The sequence below is a fragment of the Oncorhynchus clarkii genome, chromosome 1 (genome assembly GCF_045791955.1).
Source record: "Oncorhynchus clarkii lewisi isolate Uvic-CL-2024 chromosome 1, UVic_Ocla_1.0, whole genome shotgun sequence".
In the NCBI taxonomy this organism is placed as follows: Eukaryota; Metazoa; Chordata; class Actinopteri; order Salmoniformes; family Salmonidae; genus Oncorhynchus; species Oncorhynchus clarkii.
The window spans coordinates 1373957-1401765 of NC_092147.1; the positions used below are offsets into that span (position 1 = coordinate 1373957).

The 27809-nt window shown below is 49.6% G+C and overlaps 2 protein-coding genes across 3 annotated transcripts in view; one reads left to right on the forward strand and one right to left on the reverse strand.

Moving 5' to 3' along the window:
* LOC139412538 (cytoplasmic FMR1-interacting protein 1 homolog) lies at nt 1-18136 on the forward strand. Its single transcript, XM_071159292.1, has 7 exons — nt 1-89; nt 247-377; nt 6988-7060; nt 7147-7241; nt 8076-8314; nt 17059-17206; nt 17424-18136. The coding sequence occupies exons 1-7, from the start codon at nt 14-16 to the stop codon at nt 17586-17588; spliced, it is 927 nt and encodes a 308-aa protein (XP_071015393.1). The 5' UTR covers nt 1-13; the 3' UTR covers nt 17589-18136.
* The window catches only part of LOC139412353 (magnesium transporter NIPA2-like), an 18596-nt gene continuing 8837 nt past the window's right edge, over nt 18051-27809 (reverse strand). The window contains exons 3-6 of one of the 2 annotated variants that reach the window (XM_071159239.1): nt 23725-23781; nt 23458-23548; nt 19620-19780; nt 18051-19417 (exon numbers count right to left, since the gene is read on the reverse strand). In XM_071159239.1, coding sequence (XP_071015340.1) covers nt 18765-19417; nt 19620-19780; nt 23458-23548; nt 23725-23781 — 962 coding nt within the window. In that variant the 3' untranslated portion in view covers nt 18051-18764. The remainder of the gene's footprint in view (nt 19418-19619; nt 19781-23457; nt 23549-23724; nt 23782-27809) is intronic. The other variant, XM_071159194.1, reaches the window with a different exon arrangement.

Sequence of the window (27809 nt, forward strand, 5' to 3'; positions counted from 1 at the left end):
CCAGGGCACCATCATGCAGTATGTGAAGACCCTGATGGAGGTGATGCCTAAGATCTGCCGTCTCCCCCGCCACGAGTACGGCTCGCCGGGTGAGTCCGGAGAGACAAGAAGCTCCCTTCAATGTCTGTTAGATATTTATATAATTAAAGGTTTTAGCAAGGCAAAGTAGACTACAGTAGCTAGCCATTTAGAGTAATCGATCCCTTGATTTGTTTAGCTGACGTAGCCGTCTCTCCTCCCTGCCAGGTATCCTGGAGTTTTTCCACCACCAGCTGAAGGACATAGTAGAGTACGCCGAACTGAAGACCGTCTGCTTCCAGAACCTCAGGGAGGTGGGCAATGCACTGCTCTTCTGTCTGCTCAGCGAACAGAGCCTGGTAAGAACCACGACCCCAACACGTCTACACAACCACGACCCCAACACGTCTACACAACACGACCCCAACACGTCTACACAACCACGACCCCAACACGTCTACACAACCACGACCCCAACACGTCTACACAACCACGACCCCAACACGTCTACACAACCACGACCCCAACACGTCTACACAACCACGACCCCAACACATCTACACAACCACGACCCCAACACGTCTACACAACCACGACCCCAACACGTCTACACAACCACGACCCCAACACGTCTACACAACCACGACCCCAACACGTCTACACAAACACGACCCCAACACGTCTACACAACCACGACCCCAACACGTCTACACAACCACGACCCCAACACGTCTACACAACCACGACCCCAACACGTCTACACAACCACGACCCCAACACGTCTACACAACCACGACCCCAACACGTCTACACAACCACGACCCCAACAACTGAATCACCCTTTTTCACCAAGTACATATGCTGTTAGCACATATGGTGCTGCTAGTGATAGACAACTTACTCAGAATGTTACCCGGTGATATGGTGCTGATAGACAACTTACTCAGAATGTTACCCGGTGATATGGTGCTGTTAGTGTTAGACAACATACTCAGAATGTTACCTGGTGATATGGTGCTGCTAGACAACATACTCAGAATGTTGCCTGGTGATACGGTGCTGCTAGTGATAGACAACATACTCAGAATGTTACCTGGTGATACGGTGCTGCTAGTGATAGACAACATACTCAGAATGTTGCCTGGTGATACGGTGCTGCTAGTGATAGACAACATACTCAGAATGTTACCTGGTGATATGGTGCTGCTAGACAACATACTCAGAATGTTACCTGGTGATATGGTGCTGATAGACAACATACTCAGAATGTTACCTGGTGATATGGTGCTGATTGACAACATACTCAGAATGTTACCTGGTGATATGGTGCTGATTGACAACATACTCAGAATGTTACCTGGTGATGTGGTGCTGATAGACAACATACTCAGAATGTTACCTGGTGATATGGTGCTGCTAGTGATAGACAACATACTCAGAATGGTACCTGGTGATATGGTGCTGATATAGACAACATACTCAGAATGTTACCTGGTGATATGGTGCTGCTTGTGATAGACACCATACTCAGATTGTTACCTGGTGATATGGTGCTGCTAGACAACATACTCAGAATGTTACCTGGTGATATGGTGCTGATAGACAACATACTCAGAATATTACCTGGTGATATGGTGCTGTTAGTGATAGACAACATACTCAGAATGTTACCTGGTGATATGGTGCTGATAGACAACATACTCAGAATGTTACCTGGTGATATGGTGCTGTTAGTGATAGACAACATACTCAGAATGTTACCTGGTGATATGGTGCTGCTAGTGATAGACAACATACTCAGATGTTACCTGGTGATATGGTGCTGCTAGTGATAGACAACATACTCAGAATGTTACCTGGTGATATGGTGCTGATAGACAACATACTCAGAATGTTACCTGGTGATATGGTGCTGTTAGTGATAGACAACATACTCAGAATATTACCTGGTGATATGGTACTGATAGACAACATACTCAGAATGTTACCTGGTGATATGGTGCTGCTAGTGATAGACAACATACTCAGAATGTTACCTGGTGATATGGTGCTGATAGACAACATACTCAGAATGTTACCTGGTGATATGGTGCTGTTAGTGATAGACAACATACTCAGAATATTACCTGGTGATATGGTGCTGATGGGCAACATACTCAGAATGTTACCTGGTGATATGGTGCTGCTAGTTATAGACAACATACTCAGATTGTTACCTGGTGATATGGTGCTGCTAGTTATAGACAACATACTCAGATTGTTACCTGGTGATATGGCGATAGACAACGTTTACAGACAGCGGAGTTGAAACAGTTTCCATACATTATATACAACTAGGTAGATACAACTAGAGGAGAATTTAGCAATGTACGCTGACTATACAAAACATTAGGAACACTTGCTCTTTCCGTGATAGACTGGCCCAGGTAAATGGGCAAGATAAAAGATTGAAATGTGCAGAATTCGATCCGTCATATCCTGGTTGCTAAAATTCTAATAGTTCACCTAATTTCAGTTTACTTGACTAAACAAGCAAGTGTAGTGTAAAATCATTGTACAATCTTAACTGCTGTGAAGTATATTTTCAGCTGGTGTAAAAGACGCAAAAGATACATTTAAGAATGGGAATCTCCCTTGAGTTCCCCAGGGGAGCGCGGTTCGAGTTCCCCAGGGGAGCGTAGGGGGACAGCACGGTTCGAGTTCCCCAGGGGAGCGCGGTTCGAGTTCCCCAGGGGATCGTAGGGGGACAGCGTGGTCTGAGTTCCCCAGGGGAGCGTAGGGGGACAGCGTGGTCTGAGTTCCCCAGGGGAGCGTAGGGGGACAGCGTGGTTTGAGTTCCCCAGGGGAACGTAGGGGGACAGCGTGGTCTGAGTTCCCCAGGGGAGCGTAGGGGGACAGCGCGGTTTGAGTTCCCCAGGGGAACGTAGGGGGACAACGTGGTCTGAGTTCCCCAGGGGAGCGTAGGGGGACATGGTGGTCTGAGTTCCCCAGGGGAGCGTAGGGGGACAGAGTGGTTTGAGTTCCCCAGGGGAACGTAGGGGGACAGCGTGGTTTGAGTTCCCCAGGGGAACGTAGGGGGACAGCGTGGTCTGAGTTCCCCAGGGGAGCGTAGGGGGACAGCGTGGTCTGAGTTCCCCAGGGGAGCGTAGGGGGACAGCGTGGTCTGTGTTCCCCAGGGGAGCGTAGGGGGACAGCGCGGTTCGAGTTCCCCAGGGGAGCGTAGGGGGACAGCGCGGTTCGAGTTCCCCAGGGGAGCGTAGAGGGACAGCGCGGTTCGAGTTCCCCAGGGGAGCGTAGGGGGACAGCGTGGTCTGAGTTCCCCAGGGGAGCGTAGGGGGACAGCGCGGTTCGAGTTGTCCAGGGGAGCGTAGGGGGACAGCGCGGTTCGAGTTCCCCAGGGGAGCGTAGGGGGACAGCGCGGTTCGAGTTCCCCAGGGGAGCGCGGTTCAAGTTCCCCAGGGGAGCGTAGGGGGACAGTGTGGTCCGAGTTCCCCAGGGGAGCGTAGGGGGACAGCGTGGTCCGAGTTCCCCAGGGGAGCGTAGGGGGACAGCGTGGTCCGAGTTCCCCACATCTCTGACCAGTACCTAGCAGCTTGTCAGCAACACCCTGTGTCAGTGGAACATCTCTGACCAGTAGCTAGCAGCTTGTCAGCAACACCTTGTTTCAGTGGAACATCTCTGACCAGTAGCTAGCAGCTTGTCAGCAACACCTTGTGTCAGTGGAACATCTCTGACCAGTAGCTAGCAGCAACACCTTGTGTCAGTGGAACATCTGTGACCAGTAGCTAGCAGCAACACCTTGTGTCAGTGGAACATCTGTGACCAGTAGCTAGCAGCAACACCTTGTGTCAGTGGAACATCTCTGACCAGTAGCTAGCAGCAACACCTTGTGTCAGTGGAACATCTGTGACCAGTAGCTAGCAGCAACACCTTGTGTCAGTGGAACATTTCTGACCAGTAGCTAGCAGCAACACCTTGTGTCAGTGGAACATCTGTGACCAGTAGCTAGCAGCAACACCTTGTGTCAGTGGAACATCTGTGACCAGTAGCTAGCAGCAACACCTTGTGTCAGTGGAACATCTGTGACCAGTAGCTAGCAGCAACACCTTGTGTCAGTGGAACATCTGTGACCAGTAGCTAGCAGCAACACCTTGTGTCAGTGGAACATCTGTGACCAGTAGCTAGCAGCAACACCTTGTGTCAGTGGAACATCTCTGACCAGTAGCTAGCAGCAACACCTTGTGTCAGTGGAACATCTCTGACCAGTAGCTAGCAGCAACACCTTGTGTCAGTGGAACATCTGTGATCAGTAGCTAGCAGCAACACCTTGTGTCAGTGGAACATCTCTGACCAGTAGCTAGCAGGAACACCTTGTGTCAGTGGAACATCTCTGACCAGTAGCTAGCAGCAACACCTTGTGTCAGTGGAACATCTCTGACCAGTAGCTAGCAGCAACACCTTGTGTCAGTGGAACATCTGTGACCAGTAGCTAGCAGCAACACCTTGTGTCAGTGGAACATCTCTGACCAGTAGCTAGCAGCAACACCTTGTGTCAGTGGAACATCTCTGACCAGTAGCTAGCAGCAACACCTTGTGTCAGTGGAACATCTCTGACCAGTAGCTAGCAGCAACACCTTGTGTCAGTGGAACATCTCTGACCAGTAGCTAGCAGCAACACCTTGTGTCAGTGGAACATCTGTGACCAGTAGCTAGCAGCAACACCTTGTTTCAGTGGAACATCTCTGACCAGTAGCTAGCAGCAACACCTTGTGTCAGTGGAACATCTGTGACCAGTAGCTAGCAGCAACACCTTGTGTCAGTGGAACATCTCTGACCAGTAGCTAGCAGCAACACCTTGTGTCAGTGGAACATCTCTGACCAGTAGCTAGCAGCAACACCTTGTGTCAGTGGAACATCTGTGACCAGTAGCTAGCAGCAACACCTTGTGTCAGTGGAACATCTGTGACCAGTAGCTAGCAGCAACACCTTGTGTCAGTGGAACATCTGTGACCAGTAGCTAGCAGCAACACCTTGTGTCAGTGGAACATCTGTGACCAGTAGCTAGCAGCAACACCTTGTGTCAGTGGAACATCTGTGACCAGTAGCTAGCAGCAACACCTTGTGTCAGTGGAACATCTGTGACCAGTAGCTAGCAGCAACACCTTGTGTCAGTGGAACATCTCTGACCAGTAGCTAGCAGCAACACCTTGTGTCAGTGGAACATCTCTGACCAGTAGCTAGCAGCAACACCTTGTGTCAGTGGAACATCTCTGACCAGTAGCTAGCAGCAACACCTTGTGTCAGTGGAACATCTGTGACCAGTAGTGGAACATCTCTGACTAGCAGCAACACCTTGTGTCAGTGGAACATCTGTGACCAGTAGCTAGCAGCAACACCTTGTGTCAGTGCTAGCAACATCAGTGTCTGACCAGTAGCTAGCAGCAACACCTTGTGTCAGTGGAACATCTCTGACCAGTAGCTAGCAGCAACACCTTGTGTCAGTGGAACATCTCTGACCAGTAGCTAGCAGCAACACCTTGTGTCAGTGGAACATCTCTGACCAGTAGCTAGCAGCAACACCTTGTGTCAGTGGAACATCTGTGACCAGTAGCTAGCAGCAACACCTTGTGTCAGTGGAACATCTGTGACCAGTAGCTAGCAGCAACACCTTGTGTCAGTGGAACATCTGTGACCAGTAGCTAGCAGCAACACCTTGTGTCAGTGGAACATCTGTGACCAGTAGCTAGCAGCAACACCTTGTGTCAGTGGAACATCTGTGACCAGTAGCTAGCAGCAACACCTTGTGTCAGTGGAACATCTCTGACCAGTAGCTAGCAGCAACACCTTGTGTCAGTGGAACATCTCTGACCAGTAGCTAGCAGCAACACCTTGTGTCAGTGGAACATCTCTGACCAGTAGCTAGCAGCAACACCTTGTGTCAGTGGAACATCTGTGACCAGTACCTAGCAGCAACACCTTGTGTCAGTGGAACATCTGTGACCAGTAGCTAGCAGCAACACCTTGTGTCAGTGGAACATCTGTGACCAGTAGCTAGCAGCAACACCTTGTGTCAGTGGAACATCTGTGACCAGTAGCTAGCAGCAACACCTTGTGTCAGTGGAACATCTGTGACCAGTAGCTAGCAGCAACACCTTGTGTCAGTGGAACATCTCTGACCAGTAGCTAGCAGCAACACCTTGTGTCAGTGGAACATCTCTGACCAGTAGCTAGCAGCAACACCTTGTGTCAGTGGAACATCTCTGACCAGTAGCTAGCAGCAACACCTTGTGTCAGTGGAACATCTCTGACCAGTAGCTAGCAGCAACACCTTGTGTCAGTGGAACATCTGTGACCAGTAGCTAGCAGCAACACCTTGTGTCAGTGGAACATCTCTGACCAGTAGCTAGCAGCAACACCTTGTGTCAGTGGAACATCTGTGACCAGTAGCTAGCAGCAACACCTTGTGTCAGTGGAACATCTGTGACCAGTAGCTAGCAGCAACACCTTGTGTCAGTGGAACATCTCTGACCAGTAGCTAGCAGCAACACCTTGTGTCAGTGGAACATCTCTGACCAGTAGCTAGCAGCAACACCTTGTGTCAGTGGAACATCTCTGACCAGTAGCTAGCAGCAACACCTTGTGTCAGTGGAACATCTCTGACCAGTAGCTAGCAGCAACACCTTGTGTCAGTGGAACATCTCTGACCAGTAGCTAGCAGCAACACCTTGTGTCAGTGGAACATCTGTGACCAGTAGCTAGCAGCAACACCTTGTGTCAGTGGAACATCTCTGACCAGTAGCTAGCAGCAACACCTTGTGTCAGTGGAACATCTCTGACCAGTAGCTAGCAGCAACACCTTGTGTCAGTGGAACATCTCTGACCAGTAGCTAGCAGCAACACCTTGTGTCAGTGGAAAATACAATGGCTGCTAAAAAAGACAATTTAAACAATCTTCTCTTTCACTCTCAGTCTCAGGAGGAGGTGTGTGACCTGCTACATGCCGCACCATTCCAGAACATTCTTCCCAGGGTCCATGTCAAGGGTAAGATTTTCTGTCTGTCTGTCTGTCTGTCTGTCTGTCTGTCTGTCTGTCTGGATCAGTGACTCTGTTATCTCTTCTCATTGTAGAGGGTGAGCGTCTTGATGCCAAGATGAAACGCCTGGAGGCTAAATACACAGCCCTGCACCTGGTTCCTCTGATAGAACGCCTGGGAACCCCACAGGTACCATCACACTGCCTTAGTAGACACCAGCCCTGGGAACCCCACAGGTACCATCACACTGCCTTAGTAAACACCAGCCCTGGGAACCCCACAGGTACCATCACACTGCCTTAGTAAACACCAGCCCTGGGAACCCCACAGGTACCATCACACTGCCTTAGTAAACACCAGCCCTGGGAACCCCACAGGTACCATCACACTGCCTTAGTAAACACCAGCCCTGGGAACCCCACAGGTACCATCACACTGCCTTAGTAAACACCAGCCCTGGGAACCCCACAGGTACCATCACACTGCCTTAGTAAACACCAGCCCTGGGAACCCCACAGGTACCATCACACTGCCTTAGTAAACACCAGCCCTGGGAACCCCACAGGTACCATCACACTGCCTTAGTAAACACCAGCCCTGGGAACCCCACAGGTACCATCACACTGCCTTAGTAAACACCAGCCCTGCACCTGGGAACCCACAGGCACCATTACACTGCCTTAGTAAACACCAGCCCTGGGAACCCCACAGGTACCATCACACTGCCTTAGTTAACACCAGCCCTGGGAACCCCACAGGTACCATCACACTGCCTTAGTAAACACCAGCCCTGCACCTGGGAACCCACAGGTACCATCACACTGCCTTAGTAAACACCAGCCCTGGGAACCCCACAGGTACCATTACACTGCCTTAGTTAACACCAGCCCTGGGAACCCCACAGGTACCATCATTCTGCCTTAGTAAACACCAGCCCTCCCTCTTCCCCACCCATTCTCCTCCCTAATCCCCCTCCCCCTCTTTTACTTCCCCACTCTTTCTCCCCCCTCTCTTCCACTGTAGCAAATAGCCATTACCCGTGAAGGTGACCTGCTGACCAAAGAGCGTCTGTGCTGTGGCCTGTCCATGTTCGAGGTCATCCTCACACGTGTCCGCGGTTTCCTGGACGACCCCATCTGGCGCGGCCCGTTGCCCAGCAATGGCGTGATGCACGTGGACGAGTGTGTGGAGTTTCACCGGCTGTGGAGCGCCATGCAGTTTGTTTACTGCATCCCTGTAGGAGCACACGAGTTCACCGTGGAGTGAGTAGTGACACAGCATCGGTCTAGAACGATCCCTGAGGGGTTTACTCTGCTCTGTATAGAGGGGGGATCTCTGCTCTGTATAGAGGGGGGATCTCTGAGGGGTTACACTGCTCTGTATAGAGGGGGGTGATCTCTGCTCTGTATAGAGGGGGATGATCTCTGCTCTGTATAGAGGGGGGATCTCTGAGGGGTTTACACTGCTCTGTATAGAGGGGGATCTCTGAGGGGTTTACACTGCTCTGTATAGAGGGGGGTGATCTCTGCTCTGTATAGAGGGGGATGATCTCTGCTCTGTATAGAGGGGGATCTCTGAGGGGTTTACACTGCTCTGTATAGAGGGGGGTGATCTCTGCTCTGTAAAGAGGGGGATGATCTCTGCTCTGTATAGAGGGGGTGATCTCTGCTCTGTATAGAGGGGGATGATCTCTGCTCTGTATAGAGGGGGGTGATCTCTGCTCTGTATAGAGGGGGGGGTCTCTGAGGGGTTTACACTGCTCTGTATAGAGGGGGGGGGGTGATCTCTGCTCTGTATAGAGGGGGATGATCTCTGCTCTGTATAGAGGGGGGATCTCTGAGGGGTTTACACTGCTCTGTATAGAGGGGGGATCTCTGAGGGGTTTACACTGCTCAGCTCTGTATAGATGAGACAACCTCATATCACAGTAGTTAGTATATTCAGATAGCTAGGTGAGACAACCTCACACCACACATATCATATTAGTTAGTATATTCATATATCTAGATGAGACAACCACATATCACAGTAGTTAGTATATCCATATATCTAGGTGAGACAACCACATATCACAGTAGTTAGTATATCCATATATCTAGGTGAGACAACCACATATCACAGTAGTTAGTATATTCAGATAGCTAGGTGAGACAACCACATATCACAGTAGTTAGTATATTCATATATCTAGATGAGACAACCACATATCACAGTAGTTAGTATATTCAGATAGCTAGGTGGACAACCACATATCACAGTAGTTAGTATATTCAGATAGCTAGGTGGACAACCACATATCACAGTAGTTAGTATATTCAGATAGCTAGGTGAGACAACCACATATCACAGTAGTTAGAATATTCAGATAGCTAAGTGGACAACCTCATATCACAGTAGTTAGTATATTCAGATAGCTAGGTGAGACAACCACATGTCACAGTAGTTAGTATATTCAGATAGCTAGGTGGGACAACCTCATATCACAGTTAGTATATTCATATATCTAGATGAGACAACCTCATATCACAGTAGTTAGTATATTCAGATAGCTAGCTGGGACAACCACATATCACAGTAGTTAGTATATTCAGATAGCTAGGTGGGACAACCACATATCACAGTAGTTAGTATATTCAGATAGCTAGGTGGGACAACCACATATCACAGTAGTTAGTATATTCAGATAGCTAAGTGGACAACCACATATCACAGTAGTTAGTATATTCAGATAGCTAGGTGAGACAACCACATATCACAGTAGTTAGTATATTCAGATAGCTAGGTGGGACAACCTCATATCACAGTTAGTATATTCATATATCTAGATGAGACAACCTCATATCACAGTAGTTAGTATATTCAGATAGCTAGGTGAGACAACCACATATCACAGTAGTTAGTATATTCAGATAGCTAGGTGAGACAACCACATATCACAGTAGTTAGTATATGCATATATCTAGATGAGACAACCTCATATCACAGTAGTTAGTATATTCATATATCTAGATGAGACAACCTCATATCACAGTATCACTCTCTGGAGAGAGAGGGAGAAAGAGGGCAAAGGAGTAGGGTAGTTCTGGAGAGAGAGGGAGAAAGAGGGCATAGGGGTAGGGTAGTTCTGGAGAGAAAGAGGTCAAGGAGTAGGGTAGTTCTGGAGAGAAAGAGGTCAAGGAGTAGGGTAGTTCTGGAGAGAGGGAGAAAGAGGTCAAGGAGTAGGGTAGTTCTGGAGAGAGAGGGAGAAAGAGGGCATAGGAGTAGGGTAGTTCTGGAGAGAGAGAAAGAGGGCAAAGGAGTAGGGTAGTTCTGGAGAGAGAGGGAGAAAGAGGGCAAAGGAGTAGGGTAGTTCTGGGGAGAAAGAGGGCATAGGAGTAGGGTAGTTCTGGAGAGAGACGGAGAAAGAGGGCATGGTGTAGGGTAGTTCTGGAGAGAGAGGGAGAAAGAGGTCAAGTAGTAGGGTAGTTCTGGAGAGAGAGGGAGAAAGAGGTCAAGGAGTAGGGTAGTTCTGGAGAGAGAGGGAGAAAGAGGGCAAGGAGTAGGGTAGTTCTGGAGAGAGAGGGAGAAAGAGGTCAAGGAGTAGGGTAGTTCTGGAGAGAGAGGGAGAAAGAGGTCAAGGAGTAGGGTAGTTCTGGAGAGAGAGGGAGAAAGAGGTCAAGGAGTAGGGTAGTTCTGGAGAGAGAGGGAGAAAGAGGGCATAGGAGTAGGGTAGTTCTGGAGAGAGAGGGAGAAAGAGGGCAAAGGAGTAGGGTAGTTCTGGAGAGAGAGGGAGAAAGAGGTCAAGGAGTAGGGTACTTCTGGAGAGAGAGGGAGAAAGAGGTCAAGGAGTAGGGTAGTTCTGGAGAGAGGGAGAAAGAGGTCAAGGAGTAGGGTAGTTCTGGAGAGAGAGGGAGAAAGAGGGCATAGGAGTAGGGTAGTTCTGGAGAGAGAGGGAGAAAGAGGTCAAGGAGTAGGGTACTTCTGGAGAGAGAGGGAGAAAGAGGTCAAGGAGTAGGGTAGTTCTGGAGAGAGGGAGAAAGAGGTCAAGGAGTAGGGTAGTTCTGGAGAGAGAGGGAGAAAGAGGGCATAGGAGTAGGGTAGTTCTGGAGAGAGAGGGAGAAAGAGGGCAAGGAGTAGGGTAGTTCTGGAGAGAAAGAGGTCAATGAGTAGGGTAGTTCTGGAGAGAAAGAGGTCAAGGAGTAGGGTAGTTCTGGAGAAAGAGGGCATGGTGTAGGGTAGTTATGTGTGAATGAGACCAGTGGACTCAATAGGCTGAGACCAGTGGACTCAACAGGCTGAGTGGGTGAGACCAGTGGACTCAATAGGCTGAGACCAGTGGACTCAACAGGCTGAGTGAATGAGACCAGTGGACTCAATAGGCTGAGTGAATGAGACCAGTGGACTCAACAGGCTGAGTGAGTGAGACCAGTGGACTCAATAGGCTGAGGGAATGAGACCAGTGGACTCAACAGGCTGAGTGAATGAGACCAGTGGACTCAATAGGCTGAGACCAGTGGACTCAATAGGCTGAGACCAGTGGACTCAATAGGCTGAGTGAGTGAGACCAGTGGACTCAATAGGCTGAGACCAGTGGACTCAATAGGCTGAGTGAATGAGACCAGTGGACTCAATAGGCTGAATGAGTGGGACCAGTGGACTCAATAGGCTGAGTGAGTGAGACCAGTGGACTCAACAGGCTGAGTGAATGAGACCAGTGGACTCAACAGGCTGAGTGAGTGAGACCAGTCTACTCAATAGGCTGAGACCAGTGGACTCAATAGGCTGAGTGAGTGAGACCAGTCTACTCAATAGGCTGAGACCAGTGGACTCAATAGGCTGAGTGAGTGAGACCAGTCTACTCAATAGGCTGAGACCAGTGGACTCAACAGGCTGAGTGAGTGAGACCAGTCTACTCAATAGGCTGAGACCAGTGGACTCAATAGGCTGAGACCAGTCGACTCAATAGGCTGAGTGAGTGAGATCAGTGGACTCAATAGGCTGAGTGAGTGAGACCAGTGGACTCAATAGGCTGAGACCAGTGGACTCAATAGGCTGAGTGAGTGAGACCAGTGGATTCAACAGGCTGAGTGAGTGAGACCAGTGGACTCAATAGGCTGAGTGAGTGAGACCAGTGGACTCAATAGGCTGAGAGAGTGAGACCAGTGGACTCAATAGGCTGAGTGAGTGAGACCAGTGGACTCAACAGGCTTAGTGAATGAGACCAGTGGACTCAATAGACAGAGTGAGTGAGACCAGTCTACTCAATAGGCTGAGACCAGTGGACTCAATAGGCTGAGTGAGTGAGACCAGTGGACTCAATAGGCTGAGTGAGTGAGACCAGTGGACTCAATAGGCTGAGTGAATGAGACCAGTGGACTCAATAGGCTGAGACCAGTGGACTCAATAGGCTGAGACCAGTGGACTCAATAGGCTGAGTGAGTGAGATCAGTGGACTCAATAGGCTGAGTGAGTGAGACCAGTGGACTCAACAGGCTGAGTGAGTGAGACCAGTCTACTCAATAGGCTGAGTGAGTGAGACCAGTGGACTCAATAGGCTGAGACCAGTGGACTCAATAGGCTGAGTGAGTGAGACCAGTGGACTCAATAGGCTGAGTGAGTGAGACCAGTGGACTCAATAGGCTGAGACCAGTGGACTCAATAGGCTGAGTGAATGAGACCAGTGGACTCAATAGGCTGAGACCAGTGGACTCAATAGGCTGAGACCAGTGGACTCAATAGGCTGAGTGAGTGAGACCAGTGGACTCAATAGGCTGAGTGAGTGAGACCAGTGGACTCAATAGGCTGAGACCAGTGGACTCAATAGGCTGAGTGAGTGAGACCAGTGGACTCAATAGGCTGAGTGAGTGAGACCAGTGGCCTCAACAGGCTTAGTGAATGAGACCAGTGGACTCAATAGACAGAGTGAGTGAGACCAGTGGACTCAATAGGCTGAGTGAGTGAGATCAGTGGACTCAATAGGCTGAGTGAGTGAGATCAGTGGACTCAATAGGCTGAGTGAGTGAGACCAGTGGACTCAACAGGCTTAGTGAATGAGACCAGTGGACTCAATAGACAGAGTGAGTGAGACCAGTGGACTCAATAGACAGAGTGAGTGAGACCAGTGGACTCAATAGACAGAGTGAGTGAGACCAGTGGACTCAATAGACAGAGTGAGTGAGACCAGTCTACTCAATAGGCTGAGTGAGGAGCGATTGATAAAGTGGTTGACAGTAGTCCACTGAGAGGGAGTTGGGGGGGTGGAGGATTAAGGATGGATGAAGAGGAGGAAAATAGGGTTAGAGGCAGAAGTTTCAAATGTTTAGTATTAGAAAGTGGCTTAAGCACCAGATACGGGACTGGAAGGATGATAGGTCCTCTGAAAGTTTAGTTTTCCTAGATTTTCACTCAGCTGCCCCCCCGTCCTGTTCTGTTAGCTCACAATGAGTTACTCGGAGCAGGAGGGGCTGACCCGGCCGGGAGGAGAGGGGACCGTGCGAGTCATAGGATGTGGAAAGGGAGGAGAGTAGGGTTGAAGAGGCAGAATCAGGAGACAGAAGGGAGAAGGATTTAGCAGAAGGGAGAGATGATAGGATAGAAGAAGAGAGAGTAGTGGGAGAGAAAGAGAGCCCCTTAAATTGAAATTGAATTGAGAGAGAGCGGTGATTTCAGGGACTGACTGTCTCCACTGGGCTGGGTGTATAACCTGTGTTTCGGGACTGTCTCCACTGGGCTGGGTATATAACATGTGTTTCGGGGACTGTCTCCACTGGGCTGGATATATAACCTGTTTTTCGGGGACTGTCTCCACTGGGCTGGGTGTATAACCTGTGTTTTGGGGACTGTCTCCACTGGGCTGGGTGTATAACCTGTGTTTTGGGGACTGTCTCCACTGGGCTGGGTATATAACCTGTGTTTCAGGGACGGTCTCCACTGGGCTGGGTGTATAACCTGTGTGTCGGGACTGTCTCCACTGGGCTGGGTATATAACCTGTGTGTCGGGACTGTCTCCACTGGGCTGGGTATATAACCTGTGTTTCGGGGACTGTCTCCACTGGGCTGGGTATATAACCTGTGTGTCGGGGACTGTCTCCACTGGGCTGGGTATATAACCTGTTTTTCAGGGACTGTCTCCACTGGGCTGGGTATATAACCTGTGTTTCGGGGACTGTCTCCACTGGGCTGGGTATATAACCTGTTTTTCGGGGACTGTCTCCACTGGGCTGGGTAAATAACCTGTGTTGTATTTTCCAGGCAGTGTTTCATGGACGGTCTCCACTGGGCTGGGTATATAACCTGTGTTTTGGGGACTGTCTCCACTGGGCTGGGTATATAACCTGTGTTTTGGGGACTGTCTCCACTGGGCTGGGTATATAACCTGTGTTTCGGGGACTGTCTCCACTGGGCTGGGTATATAACCTGTGTTGTATTTTCCAGGCAGTGTTTTGGGGACAGTCTCCACTGGGCTGGGTATATAACCTGTGTGTCGGGGACTGTCTCCACTGGGCTGGGTATATAACCTGTGTTTCGGGGACTGTCTCCACTGGGCTGGGTATATAACCTGTGTGTCGGGGACTGTCTCCACTGGGCTGGGTGTATAACCTGTGTGTCGGGGACTGTCTCCACTGGGCTGGGTATATAACCTGTGTGTCGGGGACTGTCTCCACTGGGCTGGGTATATAACCTGTGTGTCGGGGACTGTCTCCACTGGGCTGGGTGTATAACCTGTGTGTCGGGGACTGTCTCCACTGGGCTGGGTATATAACCTGTGTGTCGGGGACTGTCTCCACTGGGCTGGGTGTATAACCTGTGTTTCGGGGACTGTCTCCACTGGGCTGGGTATATAACCTGTGTTTCGGGGACGGTCTCCACTGGGCTGGGTATATAACCTGTGTTGTATTTTCCAGGCAGTGTTTCGGGGACTGTCTCCACTGGGCTGGGTGTATAATCTGTGTGTCGGGGACTGTCTCCACTGGGCTGGGTATATAACCTGTGTTTTGGGGACAGTCTCCACTGGGCTGGGTATATAACCTGTGTTTCGGGGACTGTCTCCACTGGGCTGGGTAAATAACCTGTGTTGTATTTTCCAGGCAGTGTTTCATGGACGGTCTCCACTGGGCTGGGTATATAACCTGTGTTTTGGGGACTGTCTCCACTGGGCTGGGTATATAACCTGTGTTTTGGGGACTGTCTCCACTGGGCTGGGTATATAACCTGTGTTTCGGGGACTGTCTCCACTGGGCTGGGTATAAAACCTGTGTGTTGGGGACTGTCTCCACTGGGCTGGGTATATAACCTGTGTTGTATTTTCCAGGCAGTGTTTTGGGGACAGTCTCCACTGGGCTGGGTATATAACCTGTGTGTCGGGGACTGTCTCCACTGGGCTGGGTATATAACCTGTGTTTCGGGGACTGTCTCCACTGGGCTGGGTATATAACCTGTGTGTCGGGGACTGTCTCCACTGGGCTGGGTGTATAACCTGTGTGTCGGGGACTGTCTCCACTGGGCTGGGTGTATAACCTGTGTGTCGGGGACTGTCTCCACTGGGCTGGGTGTATAACCTGTGTTTCGGGGACTGTCTCCACTGGGCTGGGTATATAACCTGTGTTTCGGGGACGGTCTCCACTGGGCTGGGTATATAACCTGTGTTGTATTTTCCAGGCAGTGTTTCGGGGACTGTCTCCACTGGGCTGGGTGTATAATCTGTGTGTCGGGGACTGTCTCCACTGGGCTGGGTATATAACCTGTGTTTTGGGGACAGTCTCCACTGGGCTGGGTATATAACCTGTGTGTCGGGGACTGTCTCCACTGGGCTGGGTATATAACTTGTGTTGTATTTTCCAGGCAGTGTTTCGGGGACTGTCTCCACTGGGCTGGGTGTATAATCTGTGTGTCGGGGACTGTCTCCACTGGGCTGGGTATATAACCTGTGTTTTGGGGACAGTCTCCACTGGGCTGGGTATATAACCTGTGTGTCGGGGACTGTCTCCACTGGGCTGGGTATATAACCTGTGTTTTGGGGACAGTCTCCACTGGGCTGGGTATATAACCTGTGTTTCGGGGACTGTCTCCACTGGGCTGGGTATATAACCTGTGTGTCGGGGACTGTCTCCACTGGGCTGGGTGTATAACCTGTGTTTCGGGGACTGTCTCCACTGGGCTGGGTATATAACCTGTGTTTCGGGGACTGTCTCCACTGGGCTGGGTATATAACCTGTTTTTCGGGGACTGTCTCCACTGGGCTGGGTATATAACCTGTGTTTCGGGGACTGTCTCCACTGGGCTGGGTATATAACCTGTGTTGTATTTTCCAGGCAGTGTTTCGGGGACGGTCTCCACTGGGCTGGGTATATAACCTGTGTTTCGGGGACTGTCTCCACTGGGCTGGGTGTATAACCTGTGTGTCGGGGACTGTCTCCACTGGGCTGGGTGTATAATCTGTGTGTCGGGGACTGTCTCCACTGGGCTGGGTGTATAACCTGTGTGTCGGGGACTGTCTCCACTGGGCTGGGTGTATAACCTGTGTGTCGGGGACTGTCTCCACTGGGCTGGGTGTATAATCTGTGTGTCGGGGACTGTCTCCACTGGGCTGGGTATATAATCTGTGTGTCGGGGACTGTCTCCACTGGGCTGGGTATATAACCTGTGTTTCGGGGACTGTCTCCACTGGGCTGGGTATATAACCTGTGTGTCGGGGACTGTCTCCACTGGGCTGGGTATATAACCTGTGTTTCGGGGACTGTCTCCACTGGGCTGGGTATATAACCTGTGTGTCGGGGACTGTCTCCACTGGGCTGGGTATATAACCTGTGTTTCGGGGACTGTCTCCACTGGGCTGGGTATATAACCTGTGTTTCGGGGACTGTCTCCACTGGGCTGGGTATATAACCTGTGTGTCGGGGACTGTCTCCACTGGGCTGGGTATATAACCTGTGTTTCGGGGACTGTCTCCACTGGGCTGGGTATATAACCTGTGTTTCGGGGACTGTCTCCACTGGGCTGGGTATATAACCTGTGTTGTATTTTCCAGGCAGTGTTTCGGGGACGGTCTCCACTGGGCTGGGTGTATGATCATCTCCCTACTGGGTCAACAGAGACGCTTTGACATCCTGGACTTCAGCTATCACCTGCTGAAGGTGCAGAAACACGATGGAAAGGATGAGATCATCAAGAGTGTGGTGAGTGGAAGGTCAGGGGTCAGCAACACTGGAACCTTCAGACCCCAAACATCTGAGTTGTTCGTATTCATTAGCACAAACAGTAGCAAAAGTGGTTCTTAGTGAATACAACCATGGGTGTCATGTTTAGGGTAATCTCTGCCAGACAGTCTTTTAGATCCGGCCAAAACAACGATTTATATTATCATTAGTCTGAATGATGTCTCTCCTTCCTCAGCCTCTTAAAAAGATGGTGGACAGAATCCACAAGTTCCAGGTTCTCAACGATGAGATCTACGCCATTCTGAACAAGTACCTGAAGTCAGGCGACGGGGAAAATATGCCTGTGGAGCATGTCCGGTGTTTCCAGCCTCCTATCCACCAATCCCTGGCCAGCAACTGAGATTGACCATCCACTTATGTTTAACTACGCACAAAGGTTGCATCTCAAACGTTTTATATAAGTGCACTACCTAGGGAATAGGGTGCCTTTTTGGAGGCACTTATGAAATATTCTTCCCCCTTTTAAACTAGATGATAGGAACACTGTGGACCATTTTCAGCAAGTTGAAATCATGAAAAACAGAAATAAACGAGGTCTAAATCATGTTTGATCTGTAAGTATATATATTTTTCAGAACTGTTTAAAGCAGCAGTGGCCCAACTTTCCTTATATAATGTTTGTCAGGATGATTTTTGTGCCTTAAGTAATCAATCGCAAAACTGTGTTTCATATCTGGAACACTGTAGACCAGGGAATGATTTATTTTGGGGGTGGTGGGATATCGTTGTAGCCTGTACTCAATGAAGGGGAATTGGACAGAGTAGAGTATATTTGGTGCTAAAAACCTATAAAGTAACCAAGTTTCTTAATGATAAAGCATTTTATTCACTTTGCCTTTGTGTTGGAATTATTTTAATCATTTTCATTCAATAAATATGTAACAAATATCGTCTTGTTCTTGAGTGCATTTATGTAAAAGATACAAAAAAAAAAAACAGTTGTTGATTTAACTCTTCAGGTATCACAATTAAGAAAACGTATCAGTTTACGTTCCAAATGACCTCCCTATTCCCTCTATAGTGCACTACTTCTGACCAGATCCATAGGGGTAGTGCACTATGTAGGGAATAGGGTGCCACGTAGCCAAAATTAAAAATATTACAAAAACAAAGCTGTTGATTTGTAGAAGGAAACTCTGTGCAGGTTTAAATACAGAATGTATAACGTAGTATGAATATTGCCTGCTTCCGAGGGTGAGATGAACCCCTGTCCCCATGTCGTCAGAGAACAGAAGGCAAATCTAATCCAAGTACAATCAGTGGGTCCATCTAAGTCAAGAGTTGATTGTTTTAATGTAAAAAAACAACAACCATCCACACCAGTGTAGTCCTAGGCAAATCCCCAAATAGCACCCTATATTAGTGCACTAGTTTTAACCAGAGTATTGCACTATAAAGGGATGCCATTTGGGACGCAATCCTAGTCAGTCAGATGGGGGGGGTCTGCAGGACCTGGCAGCTAGGTCCTCTAAGAGGCTGTCAGTAGGATGAGGGGGGGGTCTGCTTGCTAGGTCCTCTAAGAGGCTGTCATGGTACCATTCCTCCTGGACAGGCTGTCAAACGGCAGGCCCACCTCCCTCTCCTCCAGGTTCATGTCTGTGGAGTCATTGCGCAGCAGTTCGTAGCTGCCGTGTGTTGCCACTCCGTTAGCTGCCGGCCCGGGCCTCTCGTCCTTCCTGATGGACACCGCCAGCGTGGACAGGCTCACACTAAGGTCCTTAAAGGCATGGAGCAGAAAGATACCAACTATAATGGTCAGGAACCCACTCAGAGTCCCGATAACATCAGCAGTAGCCATGTGCTCCCACTCTTTGAAGAGGATGGCAGAGCAGGAGAGGACTGAGGTGGTGAAGAACACGTAGTAGATGGGTGTGACCAGGGACGTGTTGAAGATATCCAGAGCCTTGTTCAGGTAGTTGATCTGAGTGGAGACGCAGGCCACCAGCCCGAGCAGTAACACCCAGGCTAAAGGGTTCCCCACCACGGACCTCCCAGCTATGGCCTCTTTGATGGCGATGCCCAACCCCTTCACACACGACACAGACAGAGCTCCTATCACAGAGCAGATGGTAATATACACCATGATGTTGGTCTGGCCGTGCCGAGGGCCCACCACCAAGATGAAGATGAGCGCTACGATGATGACGAAGGTGGCAAACACCAGGAAACCTGAGGGAGACAGAGGATGGCTTAGCTCACAGGAAGTTAAACAGAAGAATGAGGTGTCTGAAGTTAGTCATCAAAGAGCAGTAGAGGAGAGAATAAAGTCTCCGGCCTCCTCCTCCAAAGAGCTTTAAGGAGGACTTGAGGAAGCATCTTTTCAGAACACAGTAACTCATGTAGTTGAGGGGAGGGTCTGTCCGGTACCGACCTGGGTCCACCAGTTTCCGAGCCATGTGGTCCAGACTGTTGATCTCTTCCTCCTGAGGGGCGTGGATCACCATGGTAGTAGAGCCCAAGATACTGAGCAGACAGCCCAGCTTCCCGTGCAGGTTCAGACGCTCAGTCAGGAAGTACGAGGACAGCACCGCACTGCCGCAAAACATAGAAAACACAGTTATATTACAGTAACTCAGTTAACCTAAAATACAGAACCGCAACATAACCAATGTTCCCTCAATATTAACAGGCACTGAGCAAATTTTAGGTCTGCTGAGCGCAAAGTTGAAAGCAACTTCCAGCGAGCGTTTACATACATACTGAGGCTGTACCCGCTTTAAGTTAGTTTTAACAGTGACCAAGTAGGCTACTGTGGCTGTTTGATCATAATGTAGGCCTACCATCAGAAACATCCCATAATATTTTTACATGGAGATAGAACAGATATCATTCAGCCTTCAGTAGCAGCCAATGTGTGGTGTTCAATGTAGGACTACATTCCATGAGACTTCTGAAAAAAACATGCAGGGCTTCACATGAACCTGTTAATCCACTTGTCCTTCAGACAAGGAAGTGAACGAAAATGTTGTTTGATGCAAGAAACTACATCATTGTTTCCATACCATTACAGAGAATCAGACAAATCATGCTACTTAGCTTATTCAAGCCTGTCTCCAAACACAACACTGCTAATAATTCACTAACTAGCAACGGATAAGAACAAACGAGCACACATGGCTACATGTAGCTCTCACTTTGATCTCAAAACAAGCACAACTACTCATGCTGTACACACAGTCCAGTTCACAATGAATGGCACAGAGCCATATATGGTCTATTTGCAGATCTGATTGGTTATACGGGCTGGCGTGTCAATGCTGTAGAATCCTACTCCGATGAGTTCTGCCTATAACGAAATCTCTTGCATAGTTCGTTTGGTTTCGGTATGTTGCATTAAAAGTGGCTGATATTGCGTTGATTTAATCCATGTTCCCACAGTAAAGGAAAACATTGAATCTTGTTCTTCACTCTGTGGGCTGATACAGTATTTCTATTGCAGTCTCAGGGAGCATGGGTTATAACCTAAAATACAGTACCACACAGTTAACCTAAAATACAGTACCACACAGCAATGAGATGAAGCATACATCAAACCCACAGCCCCACACTGAACAAAAATAAAACGCAACAGTTGGTCCCATGTTTCATGAGCTGAAATAAAAGATCTCAGAAATGTTCCATATGCACAAAAAGCTTATTTCTCTAAAATGTTGTGCACAAATTAGTTTCTCTCTCTGTTAGTGAGCATTCCTCATTTGCCAAGATAATCCATCCACCTGACAGGTGTGGCATATCAAGAAGCTGATTAAACAGCATGCTCATTACATAGGTGCACCTTGTGCTGGGGGGCAATAAAAGGCCACTCTTAAATGTGCCGTTTTGTCACAACACAATGCCACAGATGTCTCAAGTTTTGAGGGAGCGTCCAATTGGCATGCTGACTGCAGGAATGTCCACCAGAGTTGTTGCCAAATAATTTAATGTTAATTTCTATACCATAAGCAACCGCCAACGCCGTTTTAGAGAATTTGGCAGCATCTCCAACCGGCCTCACAACCGCAGACTAATTTCTGCATAAACTGTCAGAAACCGTCCCAGGGAAGCTCATCTGCATGCTCGTCATCCTCACCAGGGTCTTGACCTGACTGCAGTTCAGCGTCGTGACCGACTTCAGTGGACGAATGTTCACCTTTGATGGCCACTGGCACTTTGGAGAAGTGTGCTCTTCACAATGAATCGCGGTTTCAGCTGTACTGGGCAGATAACAGACCGTGTGGGCGAGCGGTTTGCTGATATCAACGTTGTGAACAAAGTGCCCCATGGTGGCGGTGGGGTTATGGTATGGACAGGCATAAACTAGGGACAAACGATTGCATTTTAGCGATGGTAATTTGAATGCACTGAGATCCTGAGGCCCATTGTCGTACCATTCACCCGCCTCCCTCACCTCATGTTTCAGCATGATAATGCACGGCCCCATGTCGCAAGGATCTGTACACAATTCCTGGAAGCTGAAAATGTCCCAGTTCTTCCTTGGCCTGCATACTCACCAGACATGTCACCCATTGAGCATGTTTGGAATGCTCTGGTGGAACTACTCAGAAAAATGTTTGAAATTGTTGCATGTTGTGTTCTTACAGTGGGGAGAACAAGTATTTGATAACCTGCAAAATTGGCAGTGTTTCCTACTTACAAAGCATGTAGAGGTCTGTAATTTTTATCATAGTTACACTTCAACTGTGAGAGACGGAATCTAAAACAAAAATCCAGAAAATCACATATTATGATTTTTAAGTAATTCATTTGCATTTTATTGCATGACATAAGTATTTGATACATCAGAAAAGCAGAACTTAATATTTGGTACAGAAACCTTTGTTTGCAATTACAGAGATCATACGTTTCCTGTAGTTCTTGACCAGGTTGCACACACTGCAGCAGGGATTTTGGCCCACTCCTCCATACAGACCTTCACCAGATCCTTCAGGTTTCGGGGCTGTCGCTGGGCAATACGGACTTTCAGCTCCCTCCAAAGATTTTCTATTGGGCTCAGGTCTGGAGACTGGGTAGGTCACTCCAGGACCTTGAGATGCCTCTTATGGAACCACTCCTTAGTTGCCCTGGCTGTGTGTTTCGGGTCGTTGTCATGCTGGAAGACCCAGCCACGACCCATCTTCAATGCTCTTACTGAGGGAAGGAGGTTGTTGGCCAAGAACTCGCGATACGTGGCCCCATCCATCCTCCCCTCAATACGGTGCAGTCGTCCAGTCCCCTTTGCAGAAAAGCATCCCCAAAGAATGATATTTCCACCTCCATGCTTCACGGTTGGGATGGTGTTCTTGGGGTTGTACTCATCCTTCTTCCTCCAAACACGGCGAGTGGAGTTGAGACAAAAATAGAGCTTTTTGGTCTAATCAGAGCACATGACCTTCTCCCATTCCTCCTCTGGATCATCCAGATGGTCATTGGCAAACTTCAGACGGGCCTGGACATGCGCTGGCTTGAGTAGGGGAACCTTGCGTGCGCTGCAGTTAATACAGGTAATGAATGGAGAACAGGAGGGCTTCTTAAAGAAAAACTAACAGGTCTGAGAGCCAGAATTCTTACTGGTTGCTAGGTAATCAAATACTTATGTCATGCAATAAAATGCAAATTAATTACTTAAAAATCATACAATGTGATTTTCTGGATTTTTGTTTTCGATTCTGTCTCTCACAGTTGAAGTATACATATGATAAAAATGACAGACCTCTACATGCTTTGTAAGTAGGAAAACCTGCAAAATCAGCAGTGTATCAAATACTTGTTCTCCCCACTGTATCTTCTGTTTAACAGTTCACACACACAGCTCAATCACGGACAGAAGTAGAAGACAAACATTGTCACACCTCTACAGGACAGCATGGCAACAACACACACACACGGTTCAGCCATTCACACATCTGGTACAACTTCAAAAACATAAACTATAACATCTACTATATACTGTAAGGTCAAACATGTAGAACCAGTGGACCCCCAGAGGAGTGACCTACCTGACCAGCACACTGAGGGCCCCCAGATGGGTAACCTACCTGACCAGCACACTGAGGGCCCCCAGAGGGGTGACCTACCTGACCAGCACACTGAGGGCCCCCAGAGGGGTGACCTACCTGACCTGCACACTGAGGGCCCCCAGAGGGGTGACCTACCTGACCTGCACACTGAGGGCCCCCAGAGGGGTGACCTACCTGACCAGCACACTGAGGGCCCCCAGAGGGGTGACCTACCTGACCAGCACACTGAGGGCCCCCAGAGGGGTGACGAGAGTAGCAGGAGCGAAGGCATACGCTGCAAAGTTAGCCCCTTCTCCAGCCGCCACTGTGAAAACACACAGAACAGGAACACAAGCCCACATGTTTTTATGTTACCAGGTAAGTTGACTGAGAACAGAACGACCTGGGGAATAGTTACAGGGGAGAGGGGGGGGGATATAGACACTGAGATGAACTGAATCACATATTAAGAGGAACATTTGATCCATAGTCCTCACTTACTTGATAATAAGCCAGCCCACCAGAGACATTCTTTAAGATATGCGTGTCCACCTTGTCCTAGACAAAGAAGAAAACAGGTTCATTAGCTAGCAACGTTTCAGATCGCTAGCTTTAATTAATTAGTTACTCAAACATTCTAATGTGTGTTCAATAAAATGTCCCGCAGTCACACCATATAATCACTGAGGTAATTCTAGGGCGTTATGGTAACAACAAGCGGTACACGTTCTGATGTTACACACTGTAGGTTTAACAACAGTACACTTTGACCCTATATGACACGAGATGGCATGTGTCCTTTCTGCTTGTTCTTGGGCTATGTCCCAAATGACAGTACACTACCCCAATGGGCCCTGGTCAACACTACCCCTATGGGCCCTGGTCAACATAACCCCTATGGGCCCTGGTCAACACTACCCCTATGGGCTCTGGTCAACAGTAGAGCACTGCCCCAATGGGCCCTGGTCAACAGTAGTACACTACCCCAATGGGCCCTGTTCAACACTACCCCTATGGGCCCTGGTCAACACTACCCCTATGGGCCCTGGTCAACACTACCCCTATGGGCCCTGGCCAACACTACCCCTATGGGCCCTGGCCAACACTACCCCTATGGGCCCTGGCCAACACTACCCCTATGGGCCCTGGTCAACACTACCCCTATGGGCCCTGGTCAACACTACCCCTATGGGCCCTGGTCAACACTACCCCTATGGGCCCTGGTCAACACTACCCCTATGGGCCCTGGTCAACACTACCCCTATGGGCCCTGGTCAACACTACCCCTATGGGCCCTGGTCAACACTACCCCTATGGGCCCTGGTCAACACTACCCAAATGGGCCCTGGTCAACACTACCCCTATGGGCTCTGGTCAACAGTAGAGCACTACCCCTATGGGCCCTGGTCAACAGTAGAGCACTACCCCTATGGGCCCTGGTCAACACTACCCCTATGGGCCCTGGTCAACACTACCCCTATGGGCCCTGGTCAGCACTACCCCTATGGGCCCTGGTCAACACTACCCCTATGGGCCCTGGTCAACACTACCCCTATGGGCTCTGGTCAACAGTAGAGCACTACCCCTATGGGCCCTGGTCAACAGTAGAGCACTACCCCAATGGGCCCTGGTCAACAGTAGAGCACTACCCCAATGGGCCCTGGTCAACAGTAGAGTACTACCCCAATGGGCCCTGGTCAACAGTAGTACACTACCCCAATGGGCCCTGTTCAACACTACCCCTATGGGCCCGGGTCAGCACTACCCCTATGGGCCCTGGTCAACACTACCCCTATGGGCCCTGGTCAACACTACCCCTATGGGCCCTGGTCAACACTACCCCTATGGGCCCTGGTCAACACTACCCCTATGGGCCCTGGTCAACACTACCCCTATGGGCCCTGGTCAACACTACCCCTATGGGCCCTGGTCAACACTACCCTATGGGCCCTGGTCAACACTACCCCTATGGGCCCTGGTCAACACTACCCCTATGGGCCCTGGTCAACACTACCCCTATGGGCCCTGGTCAACAGTAGAGCACTACCCCAATGGGCCCTGGTCAACAGTAGAGCACTACGCCAATGGGCCCTGGTCAACAGTAGAGCACTACCCCAATGGGCCCTGGTCAACAGTAGAGTACTACCCCAATGGGCCCTGGTCAACACTACCCCTATGGGCCCTGGTCAACACTACCCCTATGGGCCCTGGTCAACACTACCCCTATGGGCCCTGGTCAGCACTACCCCTATGGGCCCTGGTCAACACTACCCCTATGGGCCCTGGTCAACACTACCCCTATGGGCCCTGGTCAACAGTAGAGCACTACCCCAATGGGCCCTGGTCAACAGTAGAGCACTACCCCTATGGGCCCTGGTCAACACTACCCCTACGGGCCCTGGTCAACACCACCCCTACGGGCCCTGGTCAACACTACCCCAACGGGCCCTGGTCAACACCACCCCTACGGGCCCTGGTCAACACCACCCCTACGGGCCCTGGTCAACACCACCCCTACGGGCCCTGGTCAACACCACCCCTACGGGCCCTGGTCAACACCAGCCCTACGGGCCCTGGTCAACACCAGCCCTACGGGCCCTGGTCAACACCACCCCTACGGGCCCTGGTCAACACCACCCCTACGGGCCCTGGTCAACACCACCCCTACGGGCCCTGGTCAACACCACCCCTACGGGCCCTGGTCAACACCACCCCTACGGGCCCTGGTCAACACCACCCCTACGGGCCCTGGTCAACACCACCCCTACGGGCCCTGGTCAACACCACCCCTACGGGCCCTGGTCAACACCACCCCTACGGGCCCTGGTCAACACCACCCCTACGAGCCCTGGTCAACACCACCCCTACGGGCCCTGGTCAACACTACCCCTACGGGCCCTGGTCAGCACTACCCCTACGGGCCCTGGTCAACACTAGCCCTATGGGCCCTGGTCAACACTAGCCCTATGGGCCCTGGTCAACACTAGCCCTATGGGCCCTGGTCAAAAGTAGAGCACTACCCCAATGGGCCCTGCTCAACAGTAGAGCACTACCCCAATGGGCCCTGGTCAACAGTAGAGCACTACCCCAATGGGCCCTGGTCAACAGTAGAGTACTACCCCAATGGGCCCTGGTCAACAGTAGTACACTACCCCAACGGGCCCTGGTCAACACCACCCCTATGGGCCCTGGTCAGCACTACCCCTATGGTCCCTGGTCAACACTACCCCTATGGGCCCTAAGACAAGGTGCAGCAGAGTCTCCTAGTTAATGATTGGGTGTGTATATAAGACAAGGTGCAGCAGAGAGTCTACTAGTTAATGATTGGGTGTGTATATAAGACAAGGTGCAGCAGAGAGCCTACTAGTTAATGATTGGGTGTGTATATAAGACAAGGTGCAGCAGAGTCTCCTAGTTAATGATTGGGTGTGTATATAAGACAAGGTGCAGCAGAGTCTCCTAGTTAATGATTGGGTGTGTATATAAGACAAGGTGCAGCAGAGAGTCTCCTAGTTAATGATTGGGCGTGTATATAAGACAAGGTGCAGCAGAGTCTCCTAGTTAATGATTGGGCGTGTATATAAGACAAGGTGCAGCAGAGTCTCCTAGTTAATGATTGGGTGTGTATATAAGACAAGGTGCAGCAGAGAGTCTCCTAGTTAATGATTGGGTGTGTATATAAGACAAGGTGCAGCAGAGAGTCTACTAGTTAATGATTGGGTGTGTATATAAGACAAGGTGCAGCAGAGTCTACTAGTTAATGATTGGGTGTGTATATAAGACAAGGTGCAGCAGAGTCTACTAGTTAATGATTGGGTGTGTATATAAGACAAGGTGCAGCAGAGTCTCCTAGTTAATGATTGGGTGTGTATATAAGACAAGGTGCAGCAGAGAGTCTCCTAGTTAATGATTGGGCGTGTATATAAGACAAGGTGCAGCAGAGAGTCTACTAGTTAATGATTGGGCGTGTATATAAGACAAGGTGCAGCAGAGTCTACTAGTTAATGATTGGGTGTGTATATAAGACAAGGTGCAGCAGAGAGTCTACTAGTTAATGATTGGGTGTGTATATAAGACAAGGTGCAGCAGAGTCTCCTAGTTAATGATTGGGTGTGTATATAAGACAAGGTGCAGCAGAGTCTCCTAGTTAATGATTGGGTGTGTATATAAGACAAGGTGCAGCAGAGTCTCCTAGTTAATGATTGGGTGTGTATATAAGACAAGGTGCAGCAGAGAGTCTACTAGTTAATGATTGGGTGTGTATATAAGACAAGGTGCAGCAGAGAGTCTCCTAGTTAATGATTGGGTGTGTATATAAGACAAGGTGCAGCAGAGTCTCCTAGTTAATGATTGGGTGTGTATATAAGACAAGGTGCAGCAGAGTCTACTAGTTAATGATTGGGTGTGTATATAAGACAAGGTGCAGCAGAGAGTCTACTAGTTAATGATTGGGTGTGTATATAAGACAAGGTGCAGCAGAGAGTCTACTAGTTAATGATTGGGTGTGTATATAAGACAAGGTGCAGCAGAGAGTCTACTAGTTAATGATTGGGTGTGTATATAAGACAAGGTACAGCAGAGTCTCC